Source organism: Neoarius graeffei, chromosome 23, assembly GCF_027579695.1.
Source record: "Neoarius graeffei isolate fNeoGra1 chromosome 23, fNeoGra1.pri, whole genome shotgun sequence".
NCBI lineage: Eukaryota > Metazoa > Chordata > Actinopteri > Siluriformes > Ariidae > Neoarius > Neoarius graeffei.
In genome coordinates, this window is record NC_083591.1 from 10898881 (window position 1) to 10917398 (window position 18518).

Below are 18518 nucleotides of genomic sequence, written 5' to 3' on the forward strand. Positions count from 1 at the left end.
GTCCTGGGTTCGAGCCCCGGGGCCGGCGAGGGCCTTTCTGTGTGGAGTTTGCATGTTCTCCCCGTGTCCGCGTGGGTTTCCTCCGGGTGCTCCGGTTTCCCCCACAGTCCAAAGACATGCAGGTTAGGTTAACTGGTGACTCTAAATTGACCGTAGGTGTGAATGTGAGTGTGAATGGTTGTCTGTGTCTATGTGTCAGCCCTGTGATGACCTGGCGACTTGTCCAGGGTGTACCCCGCCTTTCGCCCGTAGTCAGCTGGGATAGGCTCCAGCTTGCCTGCGACCCTGTAGAAGGATAAAGCGGCTAGAGATAATGAGATGAGATGAGATGAGACCTTTAAAACACTGAATGGTCTCGCGCCACAGTACCTGAGCGAGCTTCTGGTCCTTTATGACCCGCCACGTCTACTTAGATCAAAAGGTGCAGGCTATCTGCTGGTACCTCGTATAGTGAAGGCTACATCAGGGGGCAGAGCCTTTACTTACAAAGCCCCACAGTTATGGAACAGCCTTCCAAGTAGTGTTCGGGACTCAGACACAGTCTCAGTGTTTAAGCCTAGGCTGAAAACATATGTTTTTAGTCAAGTCTTTTGTTAATAGTTTTATTAGGTAAAGGAGTAGATCTGGAGGGTCCTCAGACATAGAGTGTTTTGGTAAACTGGGATGTATGGATGCTGTCACCCCCCGACTCTCACTCGAGTTTGTTGACGATGTAGTGGCTGGCTGCTTTATGTCCCAGGACTGTGTTACCTTCTGGCTCTCCCTTTTAGTTATGCTGTCATAGTCTTGCCGGAGTCCCTGCTTGCACTCAGTACAAAATGTATACTATTCTTACTCATTAGGTGACATTGGGCATACCTAACAACCTGTGTCCCCCCGTCCCCCCACTCTGTCTGTCCCTCTCTGTTGAGTTACATGTCGATCCTGAGACAGCAATGCTGACCTCTTCTGCTCCTCAGACCTTCCTGATCCATCCTGATGCCCTACATCTGGCTGGAGTCTCATCTCATCGCTCCTGTGGAGGATGGCCCCATATGGACAGTCGAAAATCGCACTTGGAAGATGGTTCTGGACCCTTACAGTAATGCATTTATGTCTGAGGACTACAGTTGACTTGCTAACTTTAGGACTGCAGTTGTCATGAACAGTTTTGCACTCAAGTTTCCATCAATGAACAGTTTATAACATCAACAAAACAGACTTCATGCTAAAACTATAATGATTTTCCTGGTTACACAGTTATACTTTGTGACTATATATGACACAGTTATAGAAGCAAATTATTTATCATGCTATCTATTATCACCCAAATGTGGATGGGTTCCCTTTTGAGTCTAGTTCCTTTCAAGGTTTCTTCCTCATGTTGTCTGAGGGAGTTTTTCCTTGCCACCGTCACCTCAGGTTTGCTCATTGGGGATAAATTAGAGATAAAATTAGCTCATGTTTAAGGTCTTTAATTTTCTGTAAAGCTGCTTTGCGACAGTGTCTGTTGTTAAAAGCGCGATATAAATAAACTTGACTTGATACTCAGTTTTGGTATTGATATCAGAAAAGAAAAAGTGGGATGAAAAAGGGTTTGAACCAATGCCTGCAGAAATAAATATTAAAATATTATCAGCAGTACGTTTTCCACATTTAGAGTCTTTCAAAGACAAAAACTAAATTAGCTGTTAATAAATGTGAGGTGTGAGGAGTTTTAAATATGCAGTAAATAATGAAACAGACAGCATCTTATGCCATAGACTTTTTAATGGCATTCAGATATTTTCAACAATTCATGTTAAACAAAAGTGCTTTTCAGTTCATACGTGACTATAGCAGCCTACAGGCGGAACTTGCATGGCAAAGCAAATGGAGATGGAGATACACGAAGAGAGAAGCCCTTGTTAAATAATAGAGGGATTTGTTTTCCAAAGATTAAGACTAGGTTTGGATGTTCTGCATCTTCAGGAATAACCTAATCTGTATGATCTTCTGGAAAACAGACCTTATTAGTGGCACCTAGCTGCAGCCCTGCAAACCAAGCCTTCATGAAGGGATAGAAATGATGCAACAATACCAATGCTCCTATTAATGTTGTCCTTCATAACGGTATAAAGCCTGTAATGACATTTTTTTTTTTTTAACTCATATACATAGTTAAATCATTATAAAACAACAAGTAGTAATTTGAAAGAGCAGTTCTAGTATTCACATTGTTGGCCAGCCGGGTTACAGTTACACACTACTGGTGATTACTTTACTGGTGTACAACAGGAGTAAATTATTCTAAACATAAAACATGCATTATGGCACCAAGAAGAGCAATGCCATTGCACATATGCTTAACCATTAAGCCTTTAGATATTACAAAATTTCCTTACTTTGAATTCATCGTAGTTAAAAAAAAAAGACAAAGTATTTTAAAGAGGAAGGAAAACAGCTGGTTCATTCATGTTCGGTGGTGTTAGTGTTCATGTCCAAATTCCTGAAATTGTCCGTGTGAATACGCACTCCAGGACCACGGTGTTGGAAATGTGTGCAAAACATCTTCATGGTCTTCAAGCAGAGGCTGTCATGGTGGGTGGGAGTCAATATTTGTGAAGCCAAAAATCTAACACATCAACAGAAATGTAGTTATTTTCTTTGTAAGCTGCAATGGATAATAGTAAAAACTATTACTTTGTAAAAGTACAGATATTACAGGCCTACTGCTTGCTGAATTTAGTTCATAGCTTTTTTTATTATTATTTCAAGCACTGAGAAGTGTATTTCCAAACTTAGGCCAAGTTTACATTAGACCGTATCTGTCTCGTTTTCTTCGCGGATGCACTGTCCGTTTACATTAAAACGCCTGGAAATGCCGGGAAACGGGAATCCGCCAGGGTCCACGTATTCAATCTAGATCGCGTCTGGTCCAGTGCTGTGTAAACATTGAGAATACGCGGATACGCTGTGCTGAGCTCTAGCTGGCGTCGTCATTGGACAACGTCACTGTGACATCCACCTTCCTGATTCGCTGGCGTTGGTCATGTGACGCGACTGCTGAAAAACGGCGCGGACTTCCGCCTTGTATCACCTTTCATTAAAGAGTATAAAAGTATGAAAATACTGCAAATACTGATGCAAATACTGCCCATTGTGTAGTTATGATTGTCTTTAGGCTTGCCATCCTTCCACTTGCAAGTGGTAAGTGACGCGCATGCCCAATATGCACTGGGGTCACACACACAGCGGCTCAGTCCCGAATCACTGCTCGTGCGCTTCACTCGCGCGCTCTGTGAGCTGCGCAGGGCCGGAGTGCACACCCTCCAGAGGGCACTCGCTGTTCAGGGCGGAGTGATTTGGAACGCAGCCGCTGAGGAGGAAGCGATGAGCCGCACTGACACTTACGTGCCGAATTAGTCATGTGATTAGCGTATCCGTGTATTGGCGTTGCTGTGTGCACGCGAATCGTGTATTGGCGTTGCTGTGTGCACGCTAATCGTTTTTAAAAACGTTAATCTGATGATCCGCTGATACGGTCTAATGTAAACCCCACCTTACATTACATCTAGCCAGCACTAGTGGTGGAGATTCTAAACATTTTTGTATATGACTAATCCTCTCACATTCCTCGGTGTCTGAAAAATCCTCTCAGAATTCATGATAGGTGCTCACATGTTAACTAGCTGCTTAGCATTAGCAGTGAAAATAATTACATGTAAGAACAATTTTTTGTCCTCTCATAAATTCAGGTTAGTCAAAATACCTAACTGGATAACATTACCATTGAAATGCATGAACATACAGTATATACAGTTGTGGTTAGAAGTTTACATGAATGTCATCTTGGATATGAATGTCATGGCAATATTTGGGCTTTCAGTAATTTCTTTGAACTGTTCTTTTTCTGTGGCAGAATGATTGTACAGCATACATCTTTAATTTAAAAAATAAAACACTAGAAATTGGTGCACAACTTTTAATTTTCTTTGGGTTTTCTGAAATCAATACAGGGTCAAAATTGTACATACAGGGTAAAAAAATGACATACGCTCACTTAGATTATTAATTCAGAAGTGCTGAAACTTCCAAAATGTCTCTTATCTTGCCAAGGCCGAGGTCTCTTAACTTCCTGTTAGTGATCATGACTGACTACAGCTGGTAGCTTCTCTGTGTCTTCATAAAAAGGGTTTGTTTACAGCACTCACTGGATTGACCAATACACAGTAAAATGGGAAAGTCCAAGGAGCTCAGTGCAGATCTGAGAATGAGGATCGCAGATATACACAACTCTGGAATGTCTCTTAGAGCCATTTCTAAACAACTGCAAATTCCAAGATCAGTTCAAACCATTGGATCCAAGTTACTGTGAGGTGTAGTCACTTTGCCAAGCCACTTTGCTTCAAGAAAACCCAAACTGTCACCCTCAGCTGAAAGGAAATTGGTTTGGATGGTCAGGAACAACCTGGGAACCACCATGGCACAGCCCTGCCATGAACTGGAAGCTGATGGATCACTGTCTACAGTTCAGATCACCATGGACTAAAAGGCTGCGATCCAAGAAATAACCCCCTGCTCCAAAATTGACACCTTCAAGCTTCACTAAAGTTTGAAGCTGACCATACGGACAAAGAAAAAGCCTTCTGGAGGATAGCTGTATGGTCAGATGAGACAAAGATTGAGTTGTTTGGCTACAATGACCACCATGTACAGAGGGACACTGTACCAGCTGGTGGTGGTGGTAGGATCATCATGCTCTGGGGCTGTTTTGCTGCTAGTGGAACTGGTTCATTGCACAAAGTAGATGGAATAATGAAGAAGGAGGACTACCTCAGAATTCTTCAGCATAAACCATCAGAAACTTGAACATGACTTGGGACTTGGGAATTACAACAGGACAATGGACCCAAACACGCATCAGAGCCAGTTGTGGAGGATAAAGCAGGCTAACATTAAGCTTAAAACAAGTCCTGACTTGAACCCTGTTGAAAATATATGGACCGTGCTTAAAAGTCAAGTCCATGCCAAGAAAAAAAAAACAAATTTCCTTGAACTCTACCAATTCTACCATGAAGAGTCATGAAATATCCAACCAGAATTCTGCCAGAAGCTTGTTCATGGTAAACAAAAAATGTTTGGTCAAAGTGAATCTTGTGAAGAGACGTTTTACCCAAATATTAGATGTGCTGTGTCTATATTTTTGACCCTTGTGTTGATTTCAGAAAACCCAAAGAAAATTAAAACTTGTGCACCAAATTCTAGTGTTTTTTTAAATTAAATATGTTTGCTGTACATTCTGCCACAGAAAAAGAACAGTTCAAAGAAATTACTGAAATCACAAATATTGCCATGACATTCATATCCAAGATGACATTCATGTCACTGTATGTAAACTTCTGACCACGACTGTAAATATGACTTGTAAAAAAATCCCCTCAGAAATTCTGTCAGGTTAATTCATGATGGCTAACATTAATAGTGAAGCCTGTGAGCATAAATAATTACAGCGGCACAGTGGTGTAGTGGTTAGCACTGTCGCCTCACAGCAAGAAGGTTCTGGGTTCGAGCCCAGCGGCTGACAGGGGTCTTCTGTGTGGAGTCTGCATGGGTTTCATCTGGGTGCTCCAGTTTCCCCCAAAGACATGCAGTTAGGTTAATATGGGATGGTCTTGGGCTGAAGTGCCCAAGAGTGGCGTCGCACGTACATAGCTCTCCTATGATAAATTACCGTAAATTTCATTGTGCAGTGACAATAAAGGCATTCTAATAAAAAAATCCTCTCAGAAATTTTATCAGGTTTAGTTCTGAATAACTGGAGGACTAGCATGAGAATGAATAAGCAAACTAGGATATGCACAATGTATTAAATTCCTGGGTTCCGAAAACCACTCGAGCAGTTGTTGCTCTTCTTCATGAGCGACTTGGCTTGCGTATTCGTCTGCCTCTTTCTCCGTGGCTATAGGTTCTAAATCGTCCTCAGACAACCAACCAAAGACTGAGAATGAATTTGAAGAGCTTTCGTCATCTTTTTCAAAAGAATCAGTCTTAAGAACGCACGCCACTACATAGAGAATAGCATCGAGTCTGTGTGAACACAAAAGAAGGCAGTGGCTCATATGACGTCATACATGCAGCACTGCTGATCTATAAATTACTGCAATCTAAAAATGGCGGACAAACTTTTAACGATTTTTGGAACAGAATTCAGACATAAAAAATGTATTTTCCGAACCAATTTTTTTACAACCTTTTTGAGTACATCACACACAGAAAACCCAGGATTTTATGATGTAATTTTCATTAGACTAGCACTTTAAAGTTATCACTTATAACGTGATACCAAATTATCACGTTATAATGCGATACTAAATTATCACGTTTTAACATGAAACGTTTCACGTAATAACGTGGAAATATATTGTTATAACAAACTTTTCACGTTATTACATGATACGGTGTGGCAGCAATATGCTCATCATCGTTCTCATTATCTCTAGCCGCTTTATCCTTCTACAGGGTCGCAGGCAAGCTGGAGCCTATCCCAGCTGACTACGGGCGAAAGGCGGGGTACACCCTGGACAAGTCGCCAGGTCATCACAGGGCTGACACATAGACACAGACAACCATTCACACTCACATTCACACCTACGGTCAATTTAGAGTCACCAGTTAACCTAACCTGCATGTCTTTGGACTGTGGGGGAAACCGGAGCACCCGGAGGAAACCCACGTGGACACGGGGAGAACATGCAAACTCCGCACAGAAAGGCCCTCGCCGGCCCTGGGGCTCGAACCCGGACCTTCTTGCTGTGAGACGACAGCGCTAACCACTACACCACCGTGCCGCCCGCAGTAATATGCTTCTGTACATATTAACATGCAGAAATATATCTTTATACAAATAAAATTCTCAGAAAGTTAATGATAACTAGCTAATTAAATATAGCAGTGAAGCCTATAAAAATACATGATACACATGAATTTTAAAAAAAAAGCACACGTTTGCTTGCTGGCTAACAAAATACAACAAAAAAAAAACATGCGTATAAATGCCAATTCATACTTGAATTCTATATATGGACTCAAAGACACGCCCGCATTACAGTCTATAGTCTAAAAATCAGATACGCTGAGAAATGAGAGCGTCTCTCATTTCCACCTCATTGCATTTATCTCATGCATAAAGAACATCTCTCTTTCAAACACAGGCTACAGCATTTTGATCAAATTGACCCTATTCCTCTATCTAGTGGTAAGAGTGCAGAACAACACATTCAGTACCTTAATTGTCCTGATCCTCTGTGTCCCATCCTCAGTCCTCAGCCTCTTCTTCCTCCTTCAGCACAAAACAGATCAGAATTGTCTTAATAAACAATACTAATATTAGAGCGGCGGCTACAATTATCGACAGTCCATAATTATCGACACCTTTTCAGATTTACCAATAAAAAACAATTTTACGAAGGTGCGTTTCAGTTACAACAGTTATTATTGGTTAATTAATCAACCAGAAGACCCGCCCCTCACTCTGTGAGCTTGTCGTCTGATGATGCAGCTCATTACCCAAGATGGAATATTTTTTAGCACGATCAGCAATTTGAAGAAAACCCGGACGTTATCATCGCAGGTAAGCATGGTGGAAAGATCATGGACATGTTTTTACTGATCAGATTCACCGATATTTCATGATCTCCTTGTCGAAACCTACTTTGTTTCTCATTTGACAGTCGCCATTTTGTATCTAAATGCGCGTTTGAGAAGTCACGTGAGGTGTCGATAATAGTGATCACTTTCACCGGTGTCCACCATTATCGACACGCTGTGGAATTAACCTCCTAAGGCCCAAGCTGTTTTTTTTACATGCATTTTTTATTTCTCTTTGCTATTTGGGCTTATTAGAACCTGATTAGAATAAAAACTAAGCATCATCTTTTGATAAGATGTACTTTTAGAGAAAAAGTATGTCCACATATGTGGATTCTTGTTCCGAATTTCCATAAAGTGCTGTCCACGCATGTGACCGCTAAGCCCTAGGAGGTTAAGTGACATTTACAACCGTTGTGGATCGATCTTTGTGTAACATTGTTGAAGCAGATGAAGTACTTTAAAAAAAATAAAAGTGCCGTGATTTTATAATAATTGCTTTTCTGATTCATAACAGAATGGAATGCTTATAGAGTATTTGGAATCCTATTGCAATAAATAGAATTAGACCAGAATTAAATTCCTAGCATACAGTGGGGCAAAAAAGTATTTAGTCAGCCACCAATTGTGCAAGTTCTCCCACTTAAAAAGATGAGAGAGGCCTGTCATTTTCATCATAGGTACACTTCAACTATGAGAGACAGAATGAGAAAAAAAATCCAGAAAATCACATTGTCTGATTTTTAAAGAATTTATTTGCAAATTATGGTGGAAAATAAGTATTTGGTCAATAACAAAAGTTCATCTCAATACTTTGTTATATACCCTTTGATGGCAATGACAGAGGTCAAACGTTTTCTGTAAGTCTTCACAAGGTTTTCACACAGTTGCTAGTATTTTGGCCCATTCCTCCATGCAGATCTCCTCTACTCGTAGAGCAGTGATGTTCTGGGGCTGTCACTGGGCAACACGGACTTTCAACTCCCTCCAAAGATTTTCTATGGGGTTGAGATCTGGAGACTGGCTAGGCCACTCCAGGACCTTGAAATGCTTCTTACGAAGCCACTCCTTCGTTGCCCGGGCGGTGTGTTTGGGATCATTGTCATGCTGAAAGACCCAGCCATGTTTCATCTGCAATGCCCTTGCTGATGGAAGGAGGTTTTCACTCAAAATCTCACGATACATGGCCCCATTCATTCTTTCCTTTACATGGATCAGTCGTCCTGGTCCCTTTGCAGAAAAACAGCCCCAAAGCATAATGTTTCCACCCCCATGCTTCACAGTAGCTATGGTGTTCTCTGGATGCAACTCAGCATTCTTTCTCCTCCAAACACAACAAGTTGAGCTTTTACCAAAAAGTTCTATTTTGGTTTCATCTGACCATATGACATTCTCCCAATCCTCTTCTGGATCATCCAAATGCTCTCTAGCAAACTTCAGACGGGCCTGGACATGTACTGGCTTAAGCAGGGGGACACGTCTGGCACTGCAGGATTTGAGTCCCTGGCGGCGTAGTGTGTTACTGATGGTAGCCTTTGTTACTTTGGTCCCAGCTCTCTGCAGGTCATTCACTAGGTCCCCCCGTGTGGTTCTGGGATTTTTGCTCACCGTTCTTGTGATCATTTTGACCCCACGGGGTGAGATCTTGCGTGGAGCCCCAGATCGAGGGAGATTATTAGTGGTCTTGTATGTCTTCCATTTTCTAATAATTGCTCCCACAGTTGATTTCTGCACACCAAGCTGCTTACCTATTACAGATTCAGTCTTCCCAGCCTGGTGCAGGTCTACAATTTTGTTTCTGGTGTCCTTTGACAGCTCTTTGGTCTTGGCCATAGTGGAATTTGGAGTGTGACTGTTTGAGGTTGTGGACAGGTGTCTTTTATACTGATAACGAGTTCAAACAGGTGCCATTAATACAGGTAACGAGTGGAGGACAGAGGAGCCTCTTAAAGAAGAAGTTACAGGTCTGTGAGAGCCAGAAATCTTGCTTGTTTGTAGGTGACCAAATACTTATTTTACCGAGGAATTTATCAATTAATTCATTAAAAATCCTACAATGTGATTTCCTGGATTCTTTCCCCCCATTCTGTCTTTCATAGTTGAAGTGTACCTATGATGAAAATTACAGGCCTCTCTCATCTTTTTAAGTGGGAGAACTTGCACAATTGGTGGCTGACTAAATACTTTTTTGCCCCACTGTATATAAAATTACATGCTTGAAATATTCAGATTTTTCTATTTCATTCAGATTTTTTTTTCAGTTTGTTGTAAATATCGACCACATATTACAATATCAGTAAACATTTTATATTTTGTTTCGAGGAATGACATGCGGCCTTTGACCTGGATTTTCATGCGGTTACATTGTCAATTGCCTGTTGATATTTAAAACTCCAAAACTAGAAATGAATACAAACAACAACGAATTATGAACAAAATATGATCTACGAAAATACTTGGAAAGTGGGTAGAAAGTGGAATAAAAATATTTTCTGACAGGTTAAACATTATCAGTTCATTTGTTTGCAAACAATAGAATTACTTCCTCATTTATGTAAGCACCGACATCGATATATTTATATAAAAGATATTTTGTACTAAATATAAAGTCTGTAAAACAAGTTTTAAATAAAAAGTATGTTTTGTTAATGTAATACCACATACCGATTTTTTTTTAATTTTTATTTTTTATCAATAATCATCTGGATGTCGATAATTGTGGACCGGTGTCAATAACTGTGGACAAAGACGTCAATACTTGTGGAACGGTGTCATGTGATCTGATACGCTAAGTAATTGGGAATCAACTCTTTTTTTTTTCCAGTGGAAGTTTGAGTAATTATTCATGCACAATTTACATATTGAAAGTCTTTTCTACTTTTGCAACGGCCGAAAGGTGTCGATAATTGTAGCCGCTGCTCTGTTTGATACCTGAAAAAAAGAGCTGTTTAGTTGAATTAATTAATCAGTTATCATGTTTTGAGAAAGGTACAACGACTGGAAATGTTAGTTTATTTATGAAATTATGTTCACACGTTATACTATTACTGAATTGACAAATATAATACAAGGGTATGGGTATTAATCTGAGATCACTCCCGTCATGTCACAGAAGGCAAACTGGGTATTTTTTCCAGTGACAAACAGAAGTGTGGGATTAATATCATTAACGAGGAATTACATGGAGGTGGCATGGTAGTGTATTGGTTAGCACTTTCACCTCACAGCAAGAAGGTTCTGGGTTTGAGCCCAATGGCCGACAGGGGCTTTTCTGTGTGGAGTTTGCATGTTCTCTCCGTGGGTTTCCTCCGGGTGCTCCAGTTTGCCCCACAAGCCAAAGACGTGCAGGTTAGGCTAACTGGTGGCTCTAAATTGACCGTAGGTGTGAATGTGAGTGTGAATAGTTGTTTGTCTCTATGTGTCAGTCCTGCGATGACCTGGTAACTTGTCCAGGGTGTACCCCGCCTCTCGCCCGTAGTCAGCTGGGATAGGCTCCAGCTTGCCCACGACCCTGTACAGGATAAGCAGCTACAGGTAATGGATGGATGGAATAAATTTGTAACTCCATGAGGTGAATTACACAGTCCCATTTTAAATAGGGGAAGTGTTCTCTACCCCTCCATCAGGAGAACATTTATATTTTCATTTTCAGTGTTGTATGGTAGACAGGTCAGATATTTTTTCTGCTTATCTTAGGTTGATTTTTTTTTCAATCTTTGTAAGTAACTACAAGAATCTGGTCAGCAGAAAAGAGGTGGGAATTTGTAGGACGTTAACTAGGACAATGGTAGCTCTTCAGGCATGGTGTTTATCCCAAACTTCTGTTATTTCATACGTAACTTCTGCGAGGTGTAAAGTGAATTAACGGCATGTGTAAATGGAAGAGTTTGTGAACTGGACAAGATAGGACAAATATTATGGAGGAAGTCATGTATATGTACAACCCTGATTCCAAAAAAAGTTGGGACAAAGTACAAATTGTAAATAAAAATGGAATGCAATGATGTGGAAGTTTCAAAATTCCATATTTTATTCAGAATAGAACATAGATGACATGTCAAATGTTTAAACTGAGAAAATTTATCATTTAAAGAGAAAAATTAGGTGATTTTAAATTTCATGACAACACCACATCTCAAAAAAGTTGGGGCAAGGCCATGTTTACCACTGTGAGACATCCCCTTTTCTCTTTACAACAGTCTGTAAACGTCTGGGGACTGAGGAGACAAGTTGCTCAAGTTTAGGGATAGGAATGTTAACCCATTCTTGTCTAATGTAGGATTCTAGTTGCTCAACTGTCTTAGGTCGTTTTTGTCGTATCTTCCGTTTTATGATGCGCCAAATGTTTTCTATGGGTGAAAGATCTGGACTGCAGGCTGGCCAGTTCAGTACCTGGACCCTTCTTCTACGCAGCCATGATGCTGTAATTGATGCAGCATGTGGTTTGGCATTGTCATGTTGGAAAATGCAAGGTCTTCCCTGAAAGAGACGTCGTCTGGATGGGAGCATATGCTGCTCTAGAACCTGGATATACCTTTCAGCATTGATGGTGTCTTTCCAGATGTGTAAGCTGCCCATGCCACACGCACTAATGCAAACCAATACCATCAGAGATGCAGGCTTCTGAACTGAGCGCTGATAACAACTTGGGTCGTCCTTCTCCTCTTTAGTCCGAATGACACGGCGTCCCTGATTTCCATAAAGAACTTCAAATTTTGATTCATCTGACCACAGAACAGTTTTCCACTTTGCCACAGTCCATTTTAAATGAGCCTTGGCCCAGAGAAGACGTCTGCGCTTCTGGATCATGTTTAGATACGGCTTCTTCTTTGAACTATAGAGTTTTAGCTGGCAACGGCGGATGGCACGGTGAATTGTGTTCACAGATAATGTTCTCTGGAAATATTCCTGAGCCCATTTTGTGATTTCCAATACAGAAGCATGCCTGTATGTGATGCAGTGCCGTCTAAGGGCCTGAAGATCACGGGCACCCAGTATGGTTTTCCGGCCTTGACCCTTACGCACAGAGATTCTTCCAGATTCTCTGAATCTTTTGATGATATTATGCACTGTAGATGATGATATGTTCAAACGCTTTGCAATTTTACACTGTCGAACTCCTTTCTGATATTGCTCCACTATTTGTCGGCGCAGAATTAGGGGGATCGGTGATCCTCTTCCCATCTTTACTTCTGAGAGCCGCTGCCACTCCAAGATGCTCTTTTTATGCACAGTCATGTTAATGACCTATTGCCAATTGACCTAATGAGTTGCAATTTGGTCCTCCAGCTGTTCCTTTTTTGTACCTTTAACTTTTCCAGCCTCTTATTGCCCCTGTCCCAACTTTTTTGAGATGTGTTGCTGTCATGAAATTTCAAAATGTCTCACTTTCGACATTTGATATGTTGTCTATCTTCTATTGTGAATACAATATCAGTTTTTGAGATTTGTAAATTATTGCATTCCGTTTTTATTTACAATTTGTACTTTGTCCCAACTTTTTTGGAATCGGGGTTGTAGGTTTCTCCAATGCTGTAAGGACCTTGTTTTGAAATAAAGCATATTCTAAATTATTGACTCATGGAGTCAAACGTATGGTATGTTATTGTGCATGCCTGTTTAAAGTAATATTGCACTGTGTTTCATCTCAAAGTTATACTGTTATCAAGACTTTTTTTTTTTTTTCCAGTGGATTTCACGCTAGTGTATAAAACACTACCAGCAGGGACTGGGCAAAATATATAAACAGAAAATGATTTTGACACAAATTAGATACCCATTTTTATGAGCATCAAATATGAATTACAAAAGAATATTTTGCATTTCAAATACGTATTTTGACTGTACACCTACATCAGAAATACTGGCCACTGCTTGTTATCGCTCTTATTTAGTCTGGGAAGCATCAACAATGATGTGAGAGCAAATTTGCGATTGTCCTTTCCATGCTGTCTGAATCTTGTTGAGATAAATTTTCCATCAATCATAGAGAAAACACCAACTCTAGGATGTAGATGTATATATCATAAAGCTTTGGATTAAAACACAGCACAAAAACCTGTTAAAACCTCTGCCCTCGAAAACCACTACACATGCAGTGCAGTGAGCCTTTATACCTCTGATGCCTGCACCTCTTCTTCTTCCTGAGTCACAGAAATAGCAGATTAAAACTTGCAAAAATGTGCCCTATGTTTTTATTTTAGACCACAAACAGTATAACAATAATGAGAGAAAGACAGAGAGAGCTACAGGCACTTGTGTGTTGTGTGTGTACTTAGGAAAAAATGGAGATCTGTTTCACAAGCTGGGAAAAAAGAAAGAAAGAAACCCAAAATGCAACACTCGATGCGTGTTTATGCGTGGAAAAGCAGAGAGCAGACGTTGTTGATGCTTTTTCCTGTGATACGATTGGACGGGGAAAAGGATCACGGTAAGAGAAAGCCTGGATTTCAGAGAGTGACAAGAAAAAATTTAGCAGAGAGGAAAGCAAAACAGTGATAGTGAATTCAAAAAGGAAGAGATTTTTTTAACTTAAAAGATCTGAGAGCGACAAAGAGAGAGGGGGGGTTGCAATAAATTCATTCATTCATTCATTCATTCAGCACTTTTTCTTCAGGTTGCAGTGAATCCAGAGTGTGTCCCAAGAACACTGGAAGGTGAGAATACACACTAAATTCCAGTCATCCACAGCACACCCCGTACACACACATTCACATGTGCATTAACTAAAGGCAATTTAGCAGAGCCAATCCACCTACCAATATATATTTGGGAAGAAACTGAAGAACCAAGCGTAAACCCACATGGACAAATGTTATATTAAGTACACTCCTAACACACAGTGTTAAGTGCTGCCTTAATGACGTAACACTTGATATCGGCTCAACTAGTGTGGTGTAGCGTAGCATGTGTAATAAAACATGATGGGGCATCAGAGACGGGGTGGTGTGATGTGGTCTGAAATGACCCCATGTGTCCCAGTGCGTTTTATTCCTCTTCTACTACAGCGATTTGCCAACAATTAAAATGTTTTATCTATTAAAGACAGACATATCACACTTTTAACCATGTATAGTTCCATTTAATGTTGTGGAACATCCCTGAAAGAAGTCAGTTCCTGTTATCACTTCCATTACAGCAGCTATATGAAAACAGTATTTCCCTCACTTCCTCTTGAAGTTAATAAGACTGAGAAACCACAAAGCACAACATCCTCTGCCCTGAAGGTTTTCCCATAGTGGAAAGTATAAAAGTGACAGCTTTACCTGCGACTTATATTAAAATTCTCCTTATAGAAAAGATACACTACCGTTCAAAAGTTTGGGGTGTGATGCTCCAGAAACTCAATCTGCTCAAAGGAAGGTCAGTTTTATAGCTTCTCTAAAGAGCTCAACTGTTTTCAGCTGTGCTAACATGATTGTACAAGGGTTTTCTAATCATCCATTAGCCTTCTGAGGCAATGAGCAAACACATTGTACCATTAGAACACTGGAGTGAGAGTTGCTGGAAATGGGCCTCTATACACCTATGGAGATATTGCACCAAAAACCAGACATTTGCAGCTAGAATAGTCATTTAGCACATTAGCAATGTATAGAGTGGATTTCTGATTAGTTTAAAGTGATCTTCATTGAAAAGAACAGTGCTTTTCTTTCAAAAATAAGGACATTTCAAAGTGACCCCAAACTTTTGAACGGTAGTGTAACTATAACAATGATTTGGTGGTTTTGCCTTGCTAAAAAATATGGTTTTAAATCTTAAATTACATGGCAGTCTGCCATACAAATCCTTGTGAATGAGTTATTATCGTATTAACAATAACATTAGAATGAGCAGGTTTCAGAATTCAGCAGCACTGTGGTATGAGCATTAAAAATATGTATATCCCTGTATCAGGGTTGGTCCACAACCATAACATTAGCATATTAGACAGGCAGATGGAACGATAGAAAGAGAGAGAGAGAGAGAGAGAGAGAGAGAGAGAGAGAGATGTGATCTACCTCAAGCTGTCGAAGTTCTTCCTCTTCCTAAGAAGAAACCGCAGTGGGTCAAGGGCAATGCTCGCATGATGGGCAAAAGAGAGAAAATAAATACACACACACACACACACATGCAGTAAAAGGAATAAAAGAGCTGTTTTGTGTATGAAGTGTATGGAAGGGAATCAAACCAGCAGGTGCAGGACTAGGGAAAGAGGCAGTTAGAGAGGAGAGAGGTAAGGCAAAGGAGGGTCTACCCGGTGGACAATGAGAAATAAACACAGATCACTGTGTTTACTGTGAAACAAACCCATCAAATTTTCAATAAAATAGGCCCGCACAAGTCAAGTTACCTCAGACATCAAGTCCTCTTCTCCCTGGAGAAGGCACATGGACAGAAGGGGCAAAAAGGGTTTAAAGATGTGGAAAGAGGTGGACCCATTCATTTTCTTAAAAGTTCATATAGTTTGATCCAGTTGGAGGACTGAACACGCCATGCTACACAGAGAACAGTAGGCATGTAACAGCACAACAACAACAACAAAAAAATGATTAAAAAATATATTCACCAAATTGGACCTGAAAAAGATATAGAAAGACAAACAGTTAATGTAGAAGACTCTTTGCAGCAAAGTGTTCTATGGTGAGGTATGAAGCTGTTGGTAAAAGAAGTGGGAAACAGTGGAGAGTGAATCAGAAAGCATATGCACATTGAGATTTCCTGCCGTGTTTAGACCACATGGCTCATTGGCACATGGCACATGCCATTACTTTATATGCTTGTTTATTAAGATCCCAAATAAAGTGTGTAAATCACCTGCGACACACACACCAGATATAACATTAAAACTACCTGCTTAATATTGTGTAGGTCCCCCTTGTTCTACCAAAACAGCTCTGAACCATCGAGGCATGGAAAGTGGAAAGTGTGCTGTGGTAACTGGCACCAAGATTTTAGCAGCAGATCCTTTAAGTCCTGTAAGTTGTGAGGTGGGGCCTTCATGGATTGGACTTCCACAGATGCTCAATCAGATTGAGATCTGGGAAATTTGGAGGCCAAGTCAACACCTTGAACTCTTTGTCATGTTCCTCAAACTGTTCCTGAACAACTTTTGCAGTGTGCAAGGGCACATCATCCTGCTGAAAGAGGCCACTGCTATGAAGGTGTGTACTTCATCTGTAACAATGTTTAAGAAGGTGGTACATGTCAAAGTAATATTCACATGAATGCCAGGACCCAATGTTGCCCAGCAGAACATTGCCCAGAGCATCACACTGCCTCCGCCGGCAAGCCTTCTTCCCATCATGCATCCTGATGCCATTTCTTTCCCAGGTAAGTGATGCAAACACACTCAGCCATCCACATGATGTAAAAGAAATCATGATTCATCAGACCTTCTTCCATTGCTCCATGGCCCAGGTCTGATATGCACATGCCCATTGTAGGTGCTTTTGGCAGTGGACAGGGGGCACTGTGGGCACTCAGACTGGTCTCCGGCTATGCAGCCCCATATGCAGCAAACTGTGATGCATTGTGTGTTCTATCACCTTTCTATCATAGCCAGCAATAACTTTTTAAGCAATTTGTACTACAGTAGCTCTTCTGTTGGATCAGGCCAGATGGGCTAGCCTTTGTTCCTTACATGCATCAGTGAGCCTTGGGTGCCCATGACCCTGTCACTGGTTCACCGGTTGTCCTTCCTTGGACCACTTCTGGTATGTACTAACCACTGCATACTAAGAACACCACACAAGAGCTGTCATCTGACCCAGTCAATTAGCCACCACAATTTGGTCCTGGTCAAAGTCACTCACATCCTTACGTTTGCCCATTTTTCCTGCTTCCAACACATCAACTTCAAGAACTGACTGTTCACTTGCTGCCTAATATATTCCACCCAATGACAGGTGCCACTGTGATGAAATAAATCAATGTTATTCACTTCACCTGTCAGTGGTTTTAATATTGTGGCTGATTGGTGTACATGCATAATGTGATGGTGGTTCAAGGAAATCCTCATCTAAATGGTGTGTTGGTGCTCACTCTACTGCCACTATGGTGCTGAAGGGACAGCTCTGCTTCAGCACCCGTGTTTTGAACCACAAGGGGCAGTGTGGCCACAGGGTCGAGCCAGCCATCTACACATAGCTGGAGTGGCTTAAGCGGCACCTCTCTTCACCCTGCACGAGCAGCCAAGAGAGTATAAGAAGGCGCCACCACACATACAGGCCAGTTATGGTACGTATATGCAATGAGGCCAATGTCTTCTGCAGAGTTGGCTGAGGCCTTGGAATGCACCCTTGCCATGGTGGAAATCACCCTGACTAAGGCTTCCAAGGTCACTCAGCTTCCTTGCAGAGTCCCTTGCTCCCTTGGCTGGGTAAATTGAGATGTTGTAAAGACACCAGCCTGACCAGCTCCTTTTCTTCAGGAGAAGCCCATGCCCACCGCTCCCGAGATACCATTGTCTGACTTGGCCCGGAAGCCTTGGCTCACTGGCTGCATGGTACACAATATCCAGGGCCTTCAGCTTCCGAGTGTCCCTGTGCAGGTGGAGGGACACCCAGTCTGGGCCCTGCCTGGCCCAGCCCCCTATCCTCCCTGAGGCTAAGGGACACAGCATCACCATCACGGTCACCTGTGTGCATGGAGATGCATGAGAGGTGGCTGCCACCAACATCCAGGTCTGCAATCAAAGAGGTGAGTGGATGGTGACTGTTGTTATTCCTGACCTCTCTGTCCCTCTCCTCCTAGGGTGAGATAGGAACAGCTTCCATAAGCTGCTGCCCCCATAAGCACAAGGCATCGACGGCTGTGCCGGAGGTCCAGAACTCACCCTATGCTGCCCCGCAATATATATCTAGCTGGCAAACACGAGGATGATGCCAACAGAGCCACCGAAGGTGAGTCAAACACCATCACTAACCCAC

At 41.5% G+C, this 18518-nt stretch overlaps 1 protein-coding gene across 2 annotated transcripts in view; it reads right to left on the bottom strand.

The window, feature by feature from the left end:
- Positions 1-1731: 1731 nt before the first annotated feature.
- Positions 1732-18518, bottom strand: part of sh3bgr (SH3 domain binding glutamate-rich protein) — a 47680-nt gene continuing 30893 nt past the window's right edge. For both annotated transcript variants that reach the window (XM_060905741.1, XM_060905740.1), the window contains 3 exons: positions 13725-13751; positions 7246-7300; positions 1732-2593 (listed from right to left, as the gene is read on the bottom strand). In XM_060905741.1, coding sequence (XP_060761724.1) covers positions 7277-7300; positions 13725-13751 — 51 coding nt within the window. In that variant the 3' untranslated portion in view covers positions 1732-2593; positions 7246-7276. The remainder of the gene's footprint in view (positions 2594-7245; positions 7301-13724; positions 13752-18518) is intronic.